Source organism: Camarhynchus parvulus, chromosome 3 (genome assembly GCF_901933205.1).
Source record: "Camarhynchus parvulus chromosome 3, STF_HiC, whole genome shotgun sequence".
Lineage (NCBI taxonomy): Eukaryota > Metazoa > Chordata > Aves > Passeriformes > Thraupidae > Camarhynchus > Camarhynchus parvulus.
The window spans coordinates 11966758-11984376 of NC_044573.1; the positions used below are offsets into that span (position 1 = coordinate 11966758).

Genomic DNA, 17619 nt, shown 5'->3' on the forward strand with positions numbered 1-17619 from the left:
TTCTGCAAAAGCTCATCTTAAAGGAGATGTATTTTGTTTTGAAAAGTCAAATCTCCTCAGGTTAAATGAATCCATCTTTCGCTGAATAGAATTGTTATTAAAAACAAGTTTATTATATTCACTATTTAAATGGTGTATATTTATTACATATAAATTGGTTATAGAAATTTAGCATATTGATGTCCTTTTTCTGAGAAATTGGCTTCAAATGTTCCTGACCTCATGGGCTAGATTAATAATCTAAGAGAAACTTGTTCTTGCCTGCTTGTTTGGACTAAAAATAAACCAGACTTTCCAGATTTCAAAAGAAAGTTTTGGTCAAGTTGATTGTCCCCTCTCCAGGTTTATATTTTCTGTCCAGCCCTGCACTTGCTACAGACAATTTGGAAGTCACTAAGCACTGAAGAGGAGCAGCACCAGTTCCAGGATTACATCTGTTCCCTGTGCCAAGGGCTGCAGTTAATGAAACTGCACTGGAATTCTCAGTTCAGACCTTTTCAACCTCATAACTTCATTAAAATAATCTTTCTTGGATACACTGTTCCGCATTCACTATCCAAGCCCAAACTGAAGACTTTTAAATCCAAGAGAAAAGGAAGTTGAAGCTTTAAGGGAGAGCAGATGAGGGGGCAGAAGGGGGAGTGTGGGGCAGTGCAAGGTGTTCTCACACTCAATTCAGAAGGAAAGGACTTGATACACACAGAGCCTGCAGCAAGCTACATGCCACCATTGACTAGATGCCAAGAAAATTCATGAAAGCATCCTAGCGCCTAAAATAACTGGAAATGACCTGGACTCTTGAGCTTTGTGGGTTTAACTCTTCTCAGGACAAAGCTGTGTTGTTTAGGGGAGACTGTAACTACAGCTTTGACAGCAGGCCTGGGCTTCAAAGGCTTCTTCATCAGTTAAGACCTCATCAGCTTAGAAAGTTTTGGACTCACAGGGTGACTCAGTGCTAAAACAGATAAATAATGCTTTCTACTGCTAAAACAGATAAATTGTGCTTTCTACTGCTAAAAACTATCTCTGCAATTTCCATGTAAGAGGTTTGTAACCAGAATTCTTTTAGGGCTGTTAGTGGGGTGTCTTTCCTGGCAAATTAAGCCCAAGGAGAATCACATAGTTGGGTTTGTTTTTTTTTTTTGCAGCTCAGCATTGCAGCAATTGCAGTATTTGCCTCTGTAAGGAGCTGGGTGATTCTGAGCGAGCACTGACGTGTCTAAAGCTGCTGCACACACAGCAGGGCAGACAATGAGAGCTGCCCCAGGCCAGTTTCCATGTGCTGCAGCTCACAGCCCAGCCCTGCCTTACAAAGGCCCCCAAAGCTCTTCTCTGACCCCCTCTGGAACCAGGCTGGCAGAGCTGCAGGCACAACTGCACTTGAAGATTTTAACTCTGGGATTAAAAGAAATATTCAGGAATTTGGGCAAAAATGCCCTCTCTAAACAAACATGGATTGAATTCACAGCAATACTGCAGGTAGTGACAGAGGCAGAAAAGGCAGAGTAAGACACAACAAGCATTCTTAGAGCAGCATCCAGCCTTCGTGGGAGGAAGTAATCAGACCTCTGGCAGCAATTACAATTTTTTACTGCACTAAGCTTTGTTTTTATTATGACCCTACTGTTGCTAAGATAGTGCTCTCAAATTACCTTACATACAAACTGCATTAAACAACAGGTTTGCCCAATTTACAGGGCCAGATGGTTTTCCAAAGTTTAATATATCATTGGATTTACACTATTAAAAAAAAACCCCACAGCCTTGACACTGCTCAGCCGAGCCAGTAAATAACTTTTCCTTTGTCCTGATAGGCAGTGTGTGGATACAAAGTTTATTTTCTTTCCTGTTTGCAAGTGATGCCTTGCATGTGGGAGCCAAAATCTGGTTTTTGGAGAGTAGAAAGCCCTGTTGAACAGTGAAGTCAGCACCTAGGAAACATGCTGGGCCAAAGTCCTTCACACCAAAACTTGATCTGCCAGCGAGGGAAGGGAGGGCAGGTGGAGCAGCAGGATTATAAACACAAATTAGAAATGAAGCTGGCTTGGGATAAAGGGAAAGTAACCATATAAATGACCAAAGGTAGGAAAACAGACTGTTCTAGCCTAGATATTTCACATGCATCGAGAAGATCTGGCACATTTCATCATGCCATGAAATGTTGAACTGGTTCAGAACGAAGCTGAAGGGATTAACAAGAGACATGAAAAACACCACCAACTTTGAACCAACACTTCAGCTGATTGCTGTTTAAATCAGAGATGCAGCAATTCAAAATAATCATTGTTCAAACAGCAATGAGATGCAGCATCCCTTGCACAGCTTATGACACCAGCCTAAGATTCCTGTCTTAGAAGTTAAGCTTTCAGGCAGGGAAGCCTCTGACCTCCAGGAGCTAAAGGTCTTTTAAAATAGACAATGGCTTTGGTGCTTCTTGGGCAGTTTCAAACTGATGAAGCAGTGGTTCTTAAGAGGGCAATCTTGAAGTTAAATTAGTGCCTGTTTACAGCAAATATTGATTTTCAACGCCCAGAATAGTTGCTGGGGATGTGCTTTCAGAAATCTAGGACAGCTGAACATTCTGAAAGCCTTGAACATGTTAGTATAGCTTTAAAACAAAGCTCAAAGATTTTTTTGAAAATCCAATTAAAACCATTAAAATAGTGTTTTTCTAAATTAGCCACTTAAGTCTGAGAATGAGAGAGTATTCATGAGGCACCCAACATTATGGAGAAATTAATTAAGCACTCAAAAAATGCACCGGCAGTTTATATACAGGCACGAATGGATGGGACTACTGATGGATGCGTCGGAACAGTTTATTTTCCAGAACCTGTATAATACATAGTTTTGTCTATGCAAAGATCCTGTCAGTTCGCATCCAGGCAGCAAGCCAAAGAAACTCACTTGTTACAAGTCACCAAATACTCATCCTAGCCAATTACACAGAGAGAAAGCATATTGACACTGATTCTATCCAATCAACATAAACACATGTAGCTGGGGTTAAAACAATACTCGTTTGTTCATTTATAAGAAAACAAAGCATAAAACCCTATTCATAATTCCAACCTTGCTATAGAAACTTTTTGCAACTTAGAACGTTATTCCGAATCGCTAATACATAGCTCTATTGTTCTATTCCTCACTTTTTCGCTACAGCTTAACAAGATGCATCAGCAATATCCATAGCTCTGCTGTACTGAGGCCTGTCTGTTTTCCCACAAACCTGAAACCCTCTAACTTTATGGATTCCTACAAAAAAATGCTTTAAAAACCTGTGTGTCATAGTGAACTGACCTTAAAAAAGATAACTGACATTTGGGCTTTTCTTTACCCCTGGTTTTACACTGTATTGTGCTGAAGGTTTTTACACTTTACAACAATTTCTCCCTGGTTTCCCCAATTAACCACCTCAAAGGTAAACATTCACACTGTACATTTCTGAAGACTAATTCCATTAGTAAAATTTCCTTGCCCAGATTTTGCACATTCCATGATACTCTGCATATACCATTGCAAACAAACTAGTTCAAAACCATTTTTCTGGAAAACTTTTCCTCAAAGATGAATTTCTGGCTGCAATGTTGAAACAAGTCTTCACTTTTTTTTAATAGCAAAGCCTTGTGCAGTAGCCATTTTGGCATTTAACAGCATTTGAGACACTGAGGAAGATTCAGCATCACTTGGTTAAGCAGATAATAAGCACAAGGAGCTGGTATCTCAACTTGACCCAGTTTCTAATGCCACTGAGTTCAATGTAATATCCTGTGGCCCCTTACAACACTACCACAGCAGTATTCAAAACACTGATTTAAATTTCTTGTGCCACATTTTAGTTTTGGGTATTGATAGTTTACAGTTGTCTAGAATTTACTCAAAACATTTCCTTGAAAAACTGAAGGCAGCTGAAGTGATCAGATTTGTCTCTTCTTGAGCATGATTACTGCTTGGTGAGGGGGGCACCCAGATACATTCCCAAACAACGCTGCAAAGAAAAAATGCTGATAAAACTGATGTACATTGGAATTGTACCTGAATGCCTGTACACTCTACATGAATTCCAGCTTGGATATTGGGGTATACACTGAACATGCATTTGATTTTTTAATGCAAATTCTAAACACACACTATTTTTATTCAGACCTGTAAAAAATGGTCTAAGCAAAATCTTTTTCTAAAGGCAGCAGCCTATGAAAAATAGTATCAGTAAAAGTAGTGTCAATTCAGTCATTTGATTCAGAGAATTAAAATAACTGGATTAGTACCTTCAGTGCAAGATGGAAGTTCTCAGAAAAGGCAGCTTCAAAAGAATTGGAAGAAAGCAATTAGCTTCCCAGCCCTAAATGAAACAGTTGAAGCTGTATCTGCTTCCATAAAACAGCTGGAGAGAAAGCCAACATTTCCCAACCCTCAGCAGCAGCAGCACAGAGTTCTTAATTCAACATCAATAAGAAACCCTGCAGGCTCTCCCCATCTCAACCACTTGTATTTTGCATTTCTGAAAGGAAAAACTATCAGAACAAAGAGAAGCACTGAGAGCACCTAGACTGGTGTAAGTATGCCACCAGCAGCAGCTGGAACCCCCCACCACAACGTCACACTCTGCAGCCTGGGCACAGCCAGAAGGAGGGAAAAAGTCAAGCTGGTTTCATGTGGTTGATTTTATTATTTCATACTGATAATACATTTCAGTACATCTGATACCAGAGTAAACCCCTGTGGGACAAATAAGTGCCATAATGGAAATTATGGAACAGAAGACTGGTGTAAAAAGTGTGGAGCAGCACAGCATCTGATTAAAAAAAAAAAAAAAAAAACCCCAACCAAACAAAAAAAAAACCAACCAAAAAACACAACCAAAAAAAAAAACCAAACAAAAACCCAACCCAAAACCAACAAACCCCACCCCCAACAATCAATGCTGTGAAAACTTGTGATATTAAAATTCATTTGGAAAAAAAAAATGTAAAAAAAAAACCTTAGGAGAGGCCTAAAGTTCACAAACTTCTGAAAACACAGGAAAAGCCATGTGCATCCCCCCAGTGAATCCATCACAGCTCAATTCCATGAAGACCTTTTGCAAGTTCAGTGCTTAAATCTTCTACATATTTCATATTATTCTTTACTGTAAGAGAGCACAGTGAGCTGATCTATTCTACACACATTGTTTCACTCTTTTGGGGCAAATGACAATCACAGTTTCCTATAGCCTTAAACAGCTATTTCAACCAATATATATATACATACATGTGTAAACAAAATGTTACAGAAATGCCTTAAAGCAATTTCACTGAAGTAGCCCAATTCAGCCCAATTGTGCTCTTCACCTCAAAATCCAAAGTGCCAAATACAAGCAGGAAAGGTTTCCACTGTTGCAGTCTAACAATGATCCCATTTACTTGGTGAATTTGTAAAAATCATTTCAAGCCACAATTCCAATTAATTCTAGAGGGCTGAGAAAAGGAGTAATACATTTACAGTAACTGCACAGCTTGCATGGCCAAAAAAAGTCTCCAAACTCATTTTTAAACTGTTATTAACAAGTAATGGAATGTACATGTGCTGAGCATTAAATGGAGAACTCAAAAACAGACACCTACTGCACCAATCCAAATTTGTTAATGCAGAAACATATTCGAAAATATACAAAATCTGAAGTTGTTACGTGAAATCAAAACCTGGTTTTAAAAAGTGCACAGTAAAAACTGAAGGTAATTACTATATAAATTATCCACAGAGTGTGTATTTCCTGCTTTAGAGCCAACATTAAGTTCTGTTTTATCTGTCACAAGTTCTAAATATTTTCAAGCCATTTACAGCACCAATTCAGTTTTTACTAGACCCAAAACCAGCCTCAGCTTCCTGGAACAAACAGGAACTGGATAATGAATGGTCACTCTCTGCATCCTGTGCAGCAGCAGCTTCCAAAGACTCAGCTGTAAACTATCGATTTTTGTTCTTTTTAGAATTTCCCTGCAACAACAAAGAAGCAAAGAGAACATTATCATTCAGGCAAGGAAATCTAGACAGGTAACATACAAAATCTGATGTCTAATAATTTACACCTACAGCAAACAGGGTACAGTCAGACTGAAAATAAACACTCCACAGACTTCTATATTTGACAAGATTGTAACCATATGCTCTGAAAATTCCTCTATTTCTATAAGCACAGAGGCAAGTACCAGATCTCTCAAATAAGAACAACAGTGCCTTACTACAACTGAAACCTGGGAAAGACATTTGAGGGACATCCCAGGACATTCAATTGTATTAATACCCCTAATACTGTAAGGGCAGTGAAGGCAACTGAAATCATAATCCTCCTTCATGTGCTACTCCAAATGACTTCTTATAGAATTATTGTATCAAATTAAAAACTAATCCCCCACCATACTGGGTTTTTTTCCAAAATTAATTTCTTTTTAATTCAGGTTGTACGGATTATTCCTAGCTCAGAACAGAGTTTGTTCCACAGCTAGCCAACTCACATTTGACCTTCAGTAATTCCACAAAGGAAATGTGGAGCTTAAAATAAAGTTTTGTGCAATAGTTACGTGCTGGCAATTCTCAGTCTTCCTATTTCCTGAAGATAACATTTGTTTTGAATCTAACCAACAACTCTCTCCAAGTGATAAGGGCTTTAACTGCATCAATTGGATTCCAAGTGGATTCCAAGTGGATTCCCTTCTACATTTGGTAACATCTGGAAACCTGTGTGGCTTCTGTTGGGAGGTTCTGAGGTCCTTACAGACAGAGTACCACTTCAAGTCTTACAAGTATGGCAAGTGAGGCATTCCAGAAAACATTTTACAAAAACATTAAGTGCCACGATCAGTATGCAGCCAAGAGCTTCCTTCTGGAAAGACAATGGCTTTTACACCACAAAGTAATTTTAAAGAATACAATGCCAAGTTAAAATGCTCAGAAATCTGAAGAAAAGCAGGGGGAAGAGTTTACTCTAAAAAATAAAAATCACCATCATGGGATCTTTAATCAGAACATGGAATTTATTTATTACTTTCACTATTTTTAGTCCTTCAGTGACACCTGCTTCCATGCATCCCAGAAATAAGGAGAATAATGATAATAATGATAATAATTTATTTGTTTCACAGTCAGCCAAGTGAAAGGCAAAGGCCTTCACAACATCTGTTGCTCCCTAGAAGCACCAGAATAGGATATACCATGGTTTAATCACTGGCTGCTCAAAAAAGAAGACTTCTGTATTTTTCATCATTAGGTAAGTAAAAAAAAACTGTTTCTGATTTTTTTACAAGTGGGTAGACTCCTTGCCTGGTAAAGAATTTAAGTGTGCATTTCAAGCTCACAGAAGAATACAAGTGGCAACTTTTTCATTCGTACACAAGGGACAGATGAGCTAGAATGTGGAAATAAGACAGAGAAAGAGACCAGCTGCCAAGGACAGAGTATGCTGCAACCAGGAGGGCAGAAGGGACACTTCTATCCAGAACTACATCATAACCACCAGGGTTTACAAATAGCTCCATTTTTACCCAATTAAAACAAAAAAATGGTGTGATCTGCCATCAGAGGGTACACTTTGAGAACCCAATGTGAAGCAGTGACATGAAGAGCTTGTTCTTTCCCACATGTATGTTTAGTAAGATTTTTTTTCTTCACTGAAACTTGAAGGAGCAAATTTGGACTTATCTTTCCAACTGGCTCAGAGCAAGAATTACAGCTTGTGAGCTGGTTTGTCCAAGGGCAGTGCTGCAGGAACACCAAATGTAACCCTCCCAGCCCCAGCTGCAGTGCCAGCACTGCCAGCTCACCTTACTGGTCATCTTTAGGGTATCAATCTCTTCCCTTTGCTTAGTCAAGGTTTCATTCATGCTGCACAGGTGGTCACTCATCATGCTCAACTGGTCCTCGTAGCTCCTCTTTGTCGTCATCAATTCATCCTAAGGGAAAAATTAAACAGCCAGAGGCCCTGGCTCAGTATTAGTGATACCTGGCAAAGCAGCATACTTCCACCTCCACTTAGTAAATCCACTTTTGATGCTGTGTGTGCAATTCAGCTGAAAAACCCCTGTTTTATGAAAGGAAGTCAGCAGCTACTTTTCTTTTACCTGAAGTCCCATGCATGGGTTGTTCCCTTTATTTTTGTATTGTTTCCTTTAGATTTTTTCCTCTGACTTTTTATGGCTTACATAAAAGAGTAACAGCTAAGTTTTCCACCACTGCTTCCAGCCAGGAAACAAGAACTGTTAATGGGGTTAAAGCATGGCCTGCACAAGAACACATACCCAAAGCTGAAGGAAGCACCACCCCACATGCAGCTAGAGAGAGCTATGATCTCTCTGGGATTACAGAGACATGGGGGGATAGTGTGCATGGCTAGAACACAGCAATGAAGGGATAAACACACTTCAGGGAGGACAGAAGGGAAGAAATCATGCTATGTGTGAAGTAGTGGCTTGAAGACTAATAAATCTCATCAGTAGGAGGACAACAAGGATCACCCTGTTGTCCTCCTACTGATGAGATTTATTAGTCTTCAAGGCATCTGCTGCAAGCAGATAAAAACCTCCCACTGACAGACCCTGATCCTCATTAGGGATTTTAACTACTCTGACACGTCCTGGAAGGGCAGCAAGGTGGAACACAAGCAACTGAGGGGTTGTCTTTAGTGTGGCATAGAACTTCTTGATACCAGTGATGAGTGGGACCAAGAGATGCTCCCTGCTGGACCTGTTATTCAAAAATAAGGAAAAGCTGGTCAGGGATGTGAAAGCCAATGGCAGCCTTGGCTGAGTTAGTGGCATTCAGGATCCTGAGTGAAGCAAGATGAATAGCAGAATGACAGCAACCCTAGACTCAAGAGGAGGAGATTCTGGCTTCCTTCTGCTTGGAAAGGTCCCAGGTAAAACTGCCCTGGAAGTTACAGGGGCCCAGGAAAGCTGAATGATCAAGGACAGAACAAGGAACAACCCAATGCCTAAGACATGGAGTGACTGTGGCAGAAGACCAGCACGGCTGTATAGGAAATACCCAGTTCCACAGCTTGATCTAAACTCTCTGCTCTGACCAAAAGAGGGGACAAATCACCTTCAGAGGACCCTTCCAACCTCAACAACTCTATTATTCTGTATTTTTCAGACTATTAAACATAAAAATGGTATGTGCCTGCTATCTTTTCCTAGGAAGTTTAATATGCAGCTGGAAATTAAGATCTCAGGCTGCATTCAACATCTATTGTGGAATTTCTTAAAGGAACAAATCAAGAAACTGTTTAAAAAGGATTGTTCATGGGCACAACAGCTCAAAGCTTCTTATATTATATTCACAGCCTGTATGGAGCAATTTTGGTACTCACCATCACAGATGAACAATAATGATATGAACTAAGTGTAAATAAAACACAAAGGAATTTATGAATTGTGTATTTATTTATACTTTATTGTACTACTGGCTTCTTTCTCAGCTGTGTGGAGGAGAAGGACAAAGGGACAGGACACTCACAGGATGGCATGAGAGTTGATTTTTGTTAACAACAGCTTCTTAAAGATTACCCCATAACTATCTTTGCTTAATATTAAGATATCCATATTAAAAAAAATCCAAATCAACATGGCATTTTTTTAAAACTTTCAGACTCAGGTGCAAGAAAGGATTAAGAATTCTTTGTTTCATCTGAAATCAGTCAAACCAGCACCCCGTTTGACATTACAAGTCTCTCATTTTCATGAAAATCCTTGACATCAAATGGGCTAAAACACACAGGTTGGGCCAATATAACCTTTTCTTGGAAGCATGTTCTATTTCAATGGTAGACCTGGGATTTAAAGTGTATTATTCAAGGCTCTTCTCCACATACCACTGGAGTTTTTATATTCCACAACACAGGACCTAGGAATGGCATGGGCAGGCTAGATGGTTGTCATTTTTCTGCTCTAACCTCCCCTTACACATGATTACAAAATGCATCTATTACATTACAGAACAATTTACTTGCCTGCAATCTGGTGATGTTTTGACTGGCGAGCTTCAACTCTTCTGTGAGTGATTCCTTGGACTTCTCTGCCAGAGAGAGTCTTTTGGCAAGTGCTCGACACTACCAAGAACAGGACAGGGAGGGTACAAGGGACAGAAGTCACTTCCATAGTATTGCCTTGTGGCATCCTTAAGTGCTTGGTTTGGACTTTTCCATCTGTGATACTTGGATTTCAAGTAACTCAGAGCTTGTGCACATTTTTAAATGCAGAGGTAATGGAATAGTTAACACGAAATGTTTCATTTTACAGAGCATATTGCCAATCCTCTAAATATCGTATTTTTCATGTAACTGCTACAAAACTTCTCATAAGTAAAAAGCAATACAAACAACTCAGTTCATACAAGGCTCACATATCACAGAAAAGATGGTTCCTCCATACTATGTCATCTTCCATAAAAAAATATTTAAGAGGATTTGCTCTGTTAACCTGAAGGTTTAGTGTATTCCACATCATTTATTACACAAATCAAAACAGCCACTACTTTCAAGAAAAGTTCCTTCATGACTTGAAATGAAAAGGAAACCATAGATACAATGAATCATCTTGTTCATTCTTGCAGTATAACTTATGCTTAAGAGCCAATTTTCTCAGGAGAGCTGTTTCCATCACTTCATAATACACTCAAATATTTTTGAATGACATCAGCATCATTATAAAATTAAGTCAAAACTTCCTTGGTAACTAAAGCCAGCTGCTTCAGCTTATGTGAACAAATCTATACATGACACACATTATACTTCTTAATACAGCCAAGACAAGGCTACCAAAGGATTTATGAAACATAAAAAGTTCTTTTACAGTATCTGTTTTTATGCATGCCAGACCGCAATCAAAAATATTCCAGGAACAGATTTTTATAAAACATTATGCTCCATGTATTGAAACTCACTGTCATAGCACTTGCCTGTGGGAACTTCAAAAAGAGATTTACTGTCCTTGCCTGCATGCTCACCTCAGCATGGAAGTGCACTGATTTGCTGTCAGCAAGCTGCAGGTGAGAGGTCAGCTCTGCTATCCTGGCCATGTAGTGAGTTTTTATCAGGTCTTCACGAGACTCAACATCTGGAGCCTGGCAAGGAAAAGTTTAAGCAGACAGCATTAATGTTTAGTAGACTGAATACCCAAATCACAACATAGACTCTATACAGATTTTTTTCTTCTTTCCTTCTGAGCCCTGGCTGCTCTATCAAAAAGTATCAAATTCCTCAAAGACAACAGATGAATTACAGCAGGCCACACTGCAATTTGTCACTCTGATGGGGACTCAAGGTCAGATTTCCTTACAGGACAAGGAGCTGACTGAAGAGGTAAGAATTTAACTTGCTTTGATACATCAAGTGTCTGATGAAGATGAAAATCCAGAAGTGAACAGCTTCCACCTACATAACAACTTACTATCTCTTCCCAACAAGGAAGAATTCCTTCACATAACTGTATTTCAGAAGCATACAAAAGTCATAACCATTACTAATGTTGCACATTCCAGAAGTTTCTTTACACATTTGAAATTAAAAAAAAAAAAACAAAACAAAACAAAAAACCCCATCAGTAGTTTACAGGCTAACCCACTGGAGTCAGCTTTCACGTGATTTGTCATTACCTTCAAGTTCAGCACTGTGCAAAAGCCTTTAAGGACTTGTACCAGTTGTTATCTAGCCCCCTACCCCCTTTTTAATCACACTTTCAGAAGCAGGAGTGAACTAAACTACGCATCACCTCCCTGTGATATCAGAAAAGGAAAAGCAGTGAACCTTACTCTCAGAAGTTCCGGCTGGAGCAAGTGTTACATTATAGCAGGGCTAAATGAAGAGTTAACATTTATTCTGAGGGCTGGTTCAAGGTTTATTTCAGTGTGACCTGTGCTTTGTAGCCCAGGCACTGCAGCCAGGGTTTTTTATGCAGCTTGAGCCCTTCTTAACCCTTCCCCCAGAGTTAAGAGTGGAGGCTTGGGATACAGTTTGGGCTCCTGAGGCACAGACAATAACCACCAGGGTGTCTGTGAACATCACAAACAGGATGGGACTGCCAGGAATGTGCCTTGAGCTGTTTTATTTTCCAGCATCAGTCTCATTACATGGTTATGACAATGGGAAGATGCCAGCAGCTCACGTCCCAGGCAGCAGACCAAGAACTTAATGTTACAACTTACTTTAAGTTTTTTGACCAATCACACAAAGCAAAAGCACACTGACAGTAGTTCTATCCAACCACTATAAGCACACGTACCTTTGGTTAAGCAATGCCTGCTTATTTTTAATACAATACCTGCTTGTAAGCCTTAAAACACAATACACAGAGCTCCATTATTAAGCTCAGAACTTCCTAATATCTCACTAGATATACTTTTCTGCAGCTTAGGGAGTTATTCTAGCCAAGTGTTCATACACAGACCATTGTTCTATTTGTCCTTACTTCTCTACTTTTTACATAATTTTTCTGCTGACCTATCTCATGGCTACTGCTTAGCTCTAACCACAGTTCTGCTGTCTCTGAGGGCTGCCTTTTGCAGCTTTCCCAAAACCCTCTGATTTTATAGATTCCCACAATGACCAGTGCCTTCCTCAAATTACAGAGAACAGACCCTGCCTCCAGTTCATACTGCTCCAAAAGGCTTACAAGGGCCAAATAAAAGTTCACTAATAGAAAAAGAAAATTAAAGAACAGGTGGATTTCAGTAATTTGACCATTTCGTATATAAAGACTATGTGGTCAACTTGTGCCATTATACAGGAGTATTCTTGGTAATTAGACCTGTGGAATAAGTTTAGCAGAATCAGAATTGAAGTATTTAACAGATGGACTTTAATAATGTTTAAAACAGATTACCTTTTCATTATCAGTAGTTACACTCAACATTCCAATCTAGAACAAGGAAGAAAATACACTTAATTAGAACTGCAAAAAAAATAAATACCATAGCTGCATTTTGGTTTCAGTCTTAGAAGGACTTTGAATTTAAACAATCTTGCAACCATTCAAACTGAAATCAAATTTAAGTACTTCCACCTGTAACATAAACAAGAGCGGTTACATGAGTGCCTTGAACAGAATTAAACCTGACAACAACTCAAAAATATATCTCTTGTCTTAGGAAGTACACAGGGAAAAGGCAATAAAAGCAACAAGATGCAGCTGGGCTCCCATGGTTATGCAACTGCTTGATCATATGAAACTAATTCAGAGCCACGTTAGCACACTGAAACATTACTTGTCATGTTTAAGAGGAAAGAAAGTCAACCTGGATTTCTTGAATACCTTCCAAATTCCTTCCTTTCCCCTCTGACTAGTAAGCCCTGACAAAACTCTACAGGAGCAGTGCAAGCCAATACCTGGTTTCATGCAAGGATATCTTCCCAGAGAATCTAAGGGGCTTTTCCCCCCTTGGTCTCAACAGGACTAGAGATTCATGTTTATGGGGAACATTCACACAATATGTTGACCCGTCAGTAACATTCTCATCAAACTCCTAAGGAATCAAATAGAGGATCAAAAACTTAAGATGCCAGTGTACTTCAGAATTGGGGCTTTCAAAACAATCCATTGGTTACTTTTATCTTGGAGCAGGAAAGCGGGGAGGACAAAAAAAAAAATTCTATTGAATGCTGAGTGGATTTATTATTTCTTACAGATGACATTCCTGTTAATACCACTATGCCACTTCAGAAGTGGAATTCAGGGGAAAGGCCAATTCATTTAAAATATGTTAGTAAACAGGAAAAAGCCATTTACCAGCATAGAAGAGCAAGGAAAGAATGCATGCTACATCCGAAAGCAATTGCTGAACCAAATTGACCCCAATAAGTCTTCAAACCTATTTACAAACACTGCCTACGTACTTCCATTTGCTTTTACATACCTAGAGATGAATAAAAGTATTGGAAACATAGGCCCAACCTGAGATTCAGAGCACTTGCAAAGTTCCCTAAGCACAGACAAATCAGGAGATTAAGCACCTATTATTTCCCCCTTCAGTTACACATGGACAGAACTACAAAAATATCTTCGCAATACTAAAGACAGCAAACAAAGGCTCAAAATCCAAGAAGTGCCCAACTCTGCAGAAAGAATTTGCAAGCAGCTTTGCAAATACAAGGACCCCAAGAGTGAATGCTTTTCAATACAGTCAAAAGGCTTTCATTTTTAGTGTTCCACTGATCAAACAGCACTGCTACTAAAGAAAGTGGATTTTTCTCTATTGAAGGGAAAGGTCACTTACCAGACTGGTGCTCTTAATAGGTTCCCTCAGACTCTTTTCTGTGGTTTCCTTCTTTTGTTCTGCTGTATTTGGCAGAACTGAATGCTCCTGGATAGATTCAGTTAAATGTCCACTAAGAGAGTTCTTCAGTTTTTGGTTTTCTTTCTCTAGCTTAATTTTAGCTAGCTGAGCCTCCAACATCCAGTGTTCTTTTTCTTGTTCAAGTTTTGCAATTTTCTCCAAACTCTGCTGGACCTTTAGGAGGTAAAGTTTACAGTCCAGGTTATTGAACCCAGGGAGGAAAAAACCCACACACAGGAAATGCTTGAGGACAGTATTATTTTAAACCATTACATAAGTGAGCTAACGAAGTGCAGCAGGTAAACAACCACTGTTCTGAGCTGTGTGCTCAGCTGTGGTTCTTTGCCAAAAATGGCCACATTATTTAATTAGTTTGAAACATGAACAGCTCATAAAAATGGCAACATTGTACTAGGTGAAAAACCAAAGCAGGGAAGAATTTTATAAAAACTTGAAAGATGTGTACCTGGCACTATCACTACCTTTTTCTGTGCTAGGAAGACAAACTGTCCCCTCCCAGCTGTCCCACCTCACACAGACAGAACCACCCACTTAGTCCAGGTAAGAAAACAACTGTGGAACAGAACACATCTAATCACTGCACATTTCTGCTGAAATTCATTTCACTCCTACTAATACACATAGAATACTGGTAACTACAAAAAGAATCACCAAAGTATTTGCTTCTGTAACAGTCCAATAACAATGAGTCAAGCACAGGCTGAGTATACAAGCTAATAAAGAAGTGTCAGTATGAGTTAGCTATTCACATGAAGCAATAGAAAACTGTGTAGGCCTTTTAAATACCATGTTACCCATCCTGCTTCACCTTCCAGAAAAAAAAAAAGTAATATATAAATATGCCTACTGGCAGATAGAAACTCTAATCTATTACTCTAACTGAAATAAAAAATATCAGTGCTCTTAACCAGGGCAAATAATTCCTGCATAGTCCAAAAGAGGACTCAAATCAGTAGACAACATTAAAAATTAATCATTCAGCATGCCTTATTCCTGTCTTTATTTTGCATTTATTTTAATTATAAAAGATTACCTGACTTCTTGTATTTCCAAATGAAGGTATCAATGGCATAATCCTGGCTCCTATATCTACCTATGTGTACATCCTGCAGATAACCCAGCCTGGCAAGGGTTTTACTTTCAAAATTCTACAAGACATCTACAGTCTAATTTTAAGGTTCAGCATATTCATATACACCTACAAATGACCACAGACATAAATTGGAGACTTTGATACAAGTTCAGCTTTACAAAATACACTGCCTTACATGTTAGTACAATACCTGTTGTGCAAGACCTTCCCTGCTTTCTGTAGAACTCAGGAGAACTCTGCGATTGGCTAAAGCCTCTTCATAAGGCACTGAATCCGCACAAGGCTGCAGAAAAATCAAAAAAACCCTCTCAAAACATGTTATACACTAGATCAGAACATGCATTCTGCTTTTCTTTTCTTACTACTTTCCTTACTTTAGTAAAGGGAAAAACACCCATGTTACAAGTGCTTACCAGGTATAAGGAAAAAATGGTTTGAGCTCTCAAGAAATACTGCCCCAAAAGGTACAGCTGATTAAAAAGTGCTCAGAAAACTCTGCGTGTTAATTAATGATCAAAGGCATCTTAAGGTCCTCTTTACTAACATTGCAATAAAGTGATTTAGTAACAACTGCTAAGCACATCACTTAATTGTTCATTTTAATGGAGAAAACAGGGAGATCTGACTGCATTCAATCCTTGGGCTCAGCACATTTTCTCCAAGGTACCTCCTTTGTTTCCCCCCTATGTCTTCCAGTGAATGCAAGTGTAAGAACATGTTTTCATTCACTCCATATTCCAGGTGAATACAGGAGGAAATTTACATAAGCAGCCACCCTCTTCTCCTTGAAGTCTTGGCACAGAAATAATTAGTGGAAATGGGTAATGGCAGAAGTGGCACATAGCCTCAGTTGTGAGGACAACTACACTCTAAAGTTTTCAGCAGCATTATTGCAATGCTATCCTCAGCATTATTGCAATATCCTCAGCCAAAACCTGTTGTTCAGACAATCTCTACCATTTCAAACACTGCAAACCCTTAGTTTGTATTCTCCTTGGCATAACCATCAACAGAACTGAGCTCCCTCTGTGCAAGCACACTGGCTCAACAAACCTTCTTCAAGGACTTCACATAAGCAGCTGCCTTCTTCTTGTACTGCAGCATGCACTCAGCTGAGAGAGGGCTGATGAACTCTGCCCCTCCCTTGGGGCCATAGCTCAGCGAGGCGCTGAAGTGATCCAAGTTGTTGCTGAAGAACGAGGCCATCTAAACACATCAAGAGAAGTGGCTCTTTGAATTAAGTTGACCAGAAGGAGCCATTAGAGCAATTAATCTTTGAAAAGACAAGTATTTAGTGAAGCTGGACTTCTTAACAGGACTCTGAAACAAGCTGCAGGTTCTTCCATGTAACTCAGACCTTCCTAATACAAAGCATCCTCCTCACAGGATCTACTTCTATCATTCAGTTGTTTTTAACTCATAGCCTGAAAATAACTCAAGAATCAACATGACACTACAGATTATTAATATCGGAGGCACAGAGAGATTTTCTAAGTTTATTTTTGTTTCTTAAAAATCTGCACAAGTTAAGGCATTGTTTGAAACAAAAATATCCATTACCTTGCCTGCTCCATTTGTTAAAGCAGCAACAGAGGATAAAATACAGTCATTTGTAGTTATGAGCTTCTGTGTGGCAGTTGGAACTTCCTGTTCCAAAGCAGCTTTCTGACTATAGTGCTTGGAAATATCTGGAAAATGGAAAGCACATTTATGCCAAATTAAGAATAAAAAAAATTTTTGAAAGTCACTCACAAAAGCATCTTAGCCTAAATATACCAATTTCAACACCACCAAAATTTAAAAAGAATCAAGTATTTATCATGTAAGAACATTCTCAATGCGGCCTAATTAAAAAAAAAAAGTAATTGTCTGACAAGTGAACAATGTGCACCTATTTTAAAACTGAGTACTATTCCTACAGAATGGAGAAATCCCAGCTCATCACCACCACAAACTATAAACTGAAATAATCTTAAGAAGTTCAAAATTAGTTGGGATTGAGAAAGAAGAGAGAAATTAAACATTCTGGAGTATGGGAGTGTCAGATATTAAGAAGAATATTTCTGTTGATAGCTAATGAATTCTATTGACAGTTTTCTTCAATACTTCTATTTTCTGTATTTCCTTTAAAGTATAAGATGGATTGACTTTACATTATAGTGACCATATTAAGAGGTAGAAAGTATTTTAAACTTATATATGCC

At 38.9% G+C, this 17619-nt stretch overlaps 1 protein-coding gene across 1 annotated transcript in view; it reads right to left on the reverse strand.

The window, feature by feature from the left end:
* Window positions 1-4914: 4914 nt before the first annotated feature.
* The window catches only part of PPP1R21 (protein phosphatase 1 regulatory subunit 21), a 31662-nt gene continuing 18957 nt past the window's right edge, over window positions 4915-17619 (reverse strand). The window contains exons 14-22 of the mRNA XM_030945823.1: window positions 16976-17103; window positions 16469-16621; window positions 15606-15698; window positions 14242-14475; window positions 12852-12887; window positions 10978-11094; window positions 9983-10081; window positions 7800-7928; window positions 4915-5976 (exon numbers count right to left, since the gene is read on the reverse strand). Coding sequence (XP_030801683.1) covers window positions 5947-5976; window positions 7800-7928; window positions 9983-10081; window positions 10978-11094; window positions 12852-12887; window positions 14242-14475; window positions 15606-15698; window positions 16469-16621; window positions 16976-17103 — 1019 coding nt within the window. The 3' untranslated portion in view covers window positions 4915-5946. The remainder of the gene's footprint in view (window positions 5977-7799; window positions 7929-9982; window positions 10082-10977; window positions 11095-12851; window positions 12888-14241; window positions 14476-15605; window positions 15699-16468; window positions 16622-16975; window positions 17104-17619) is intronic.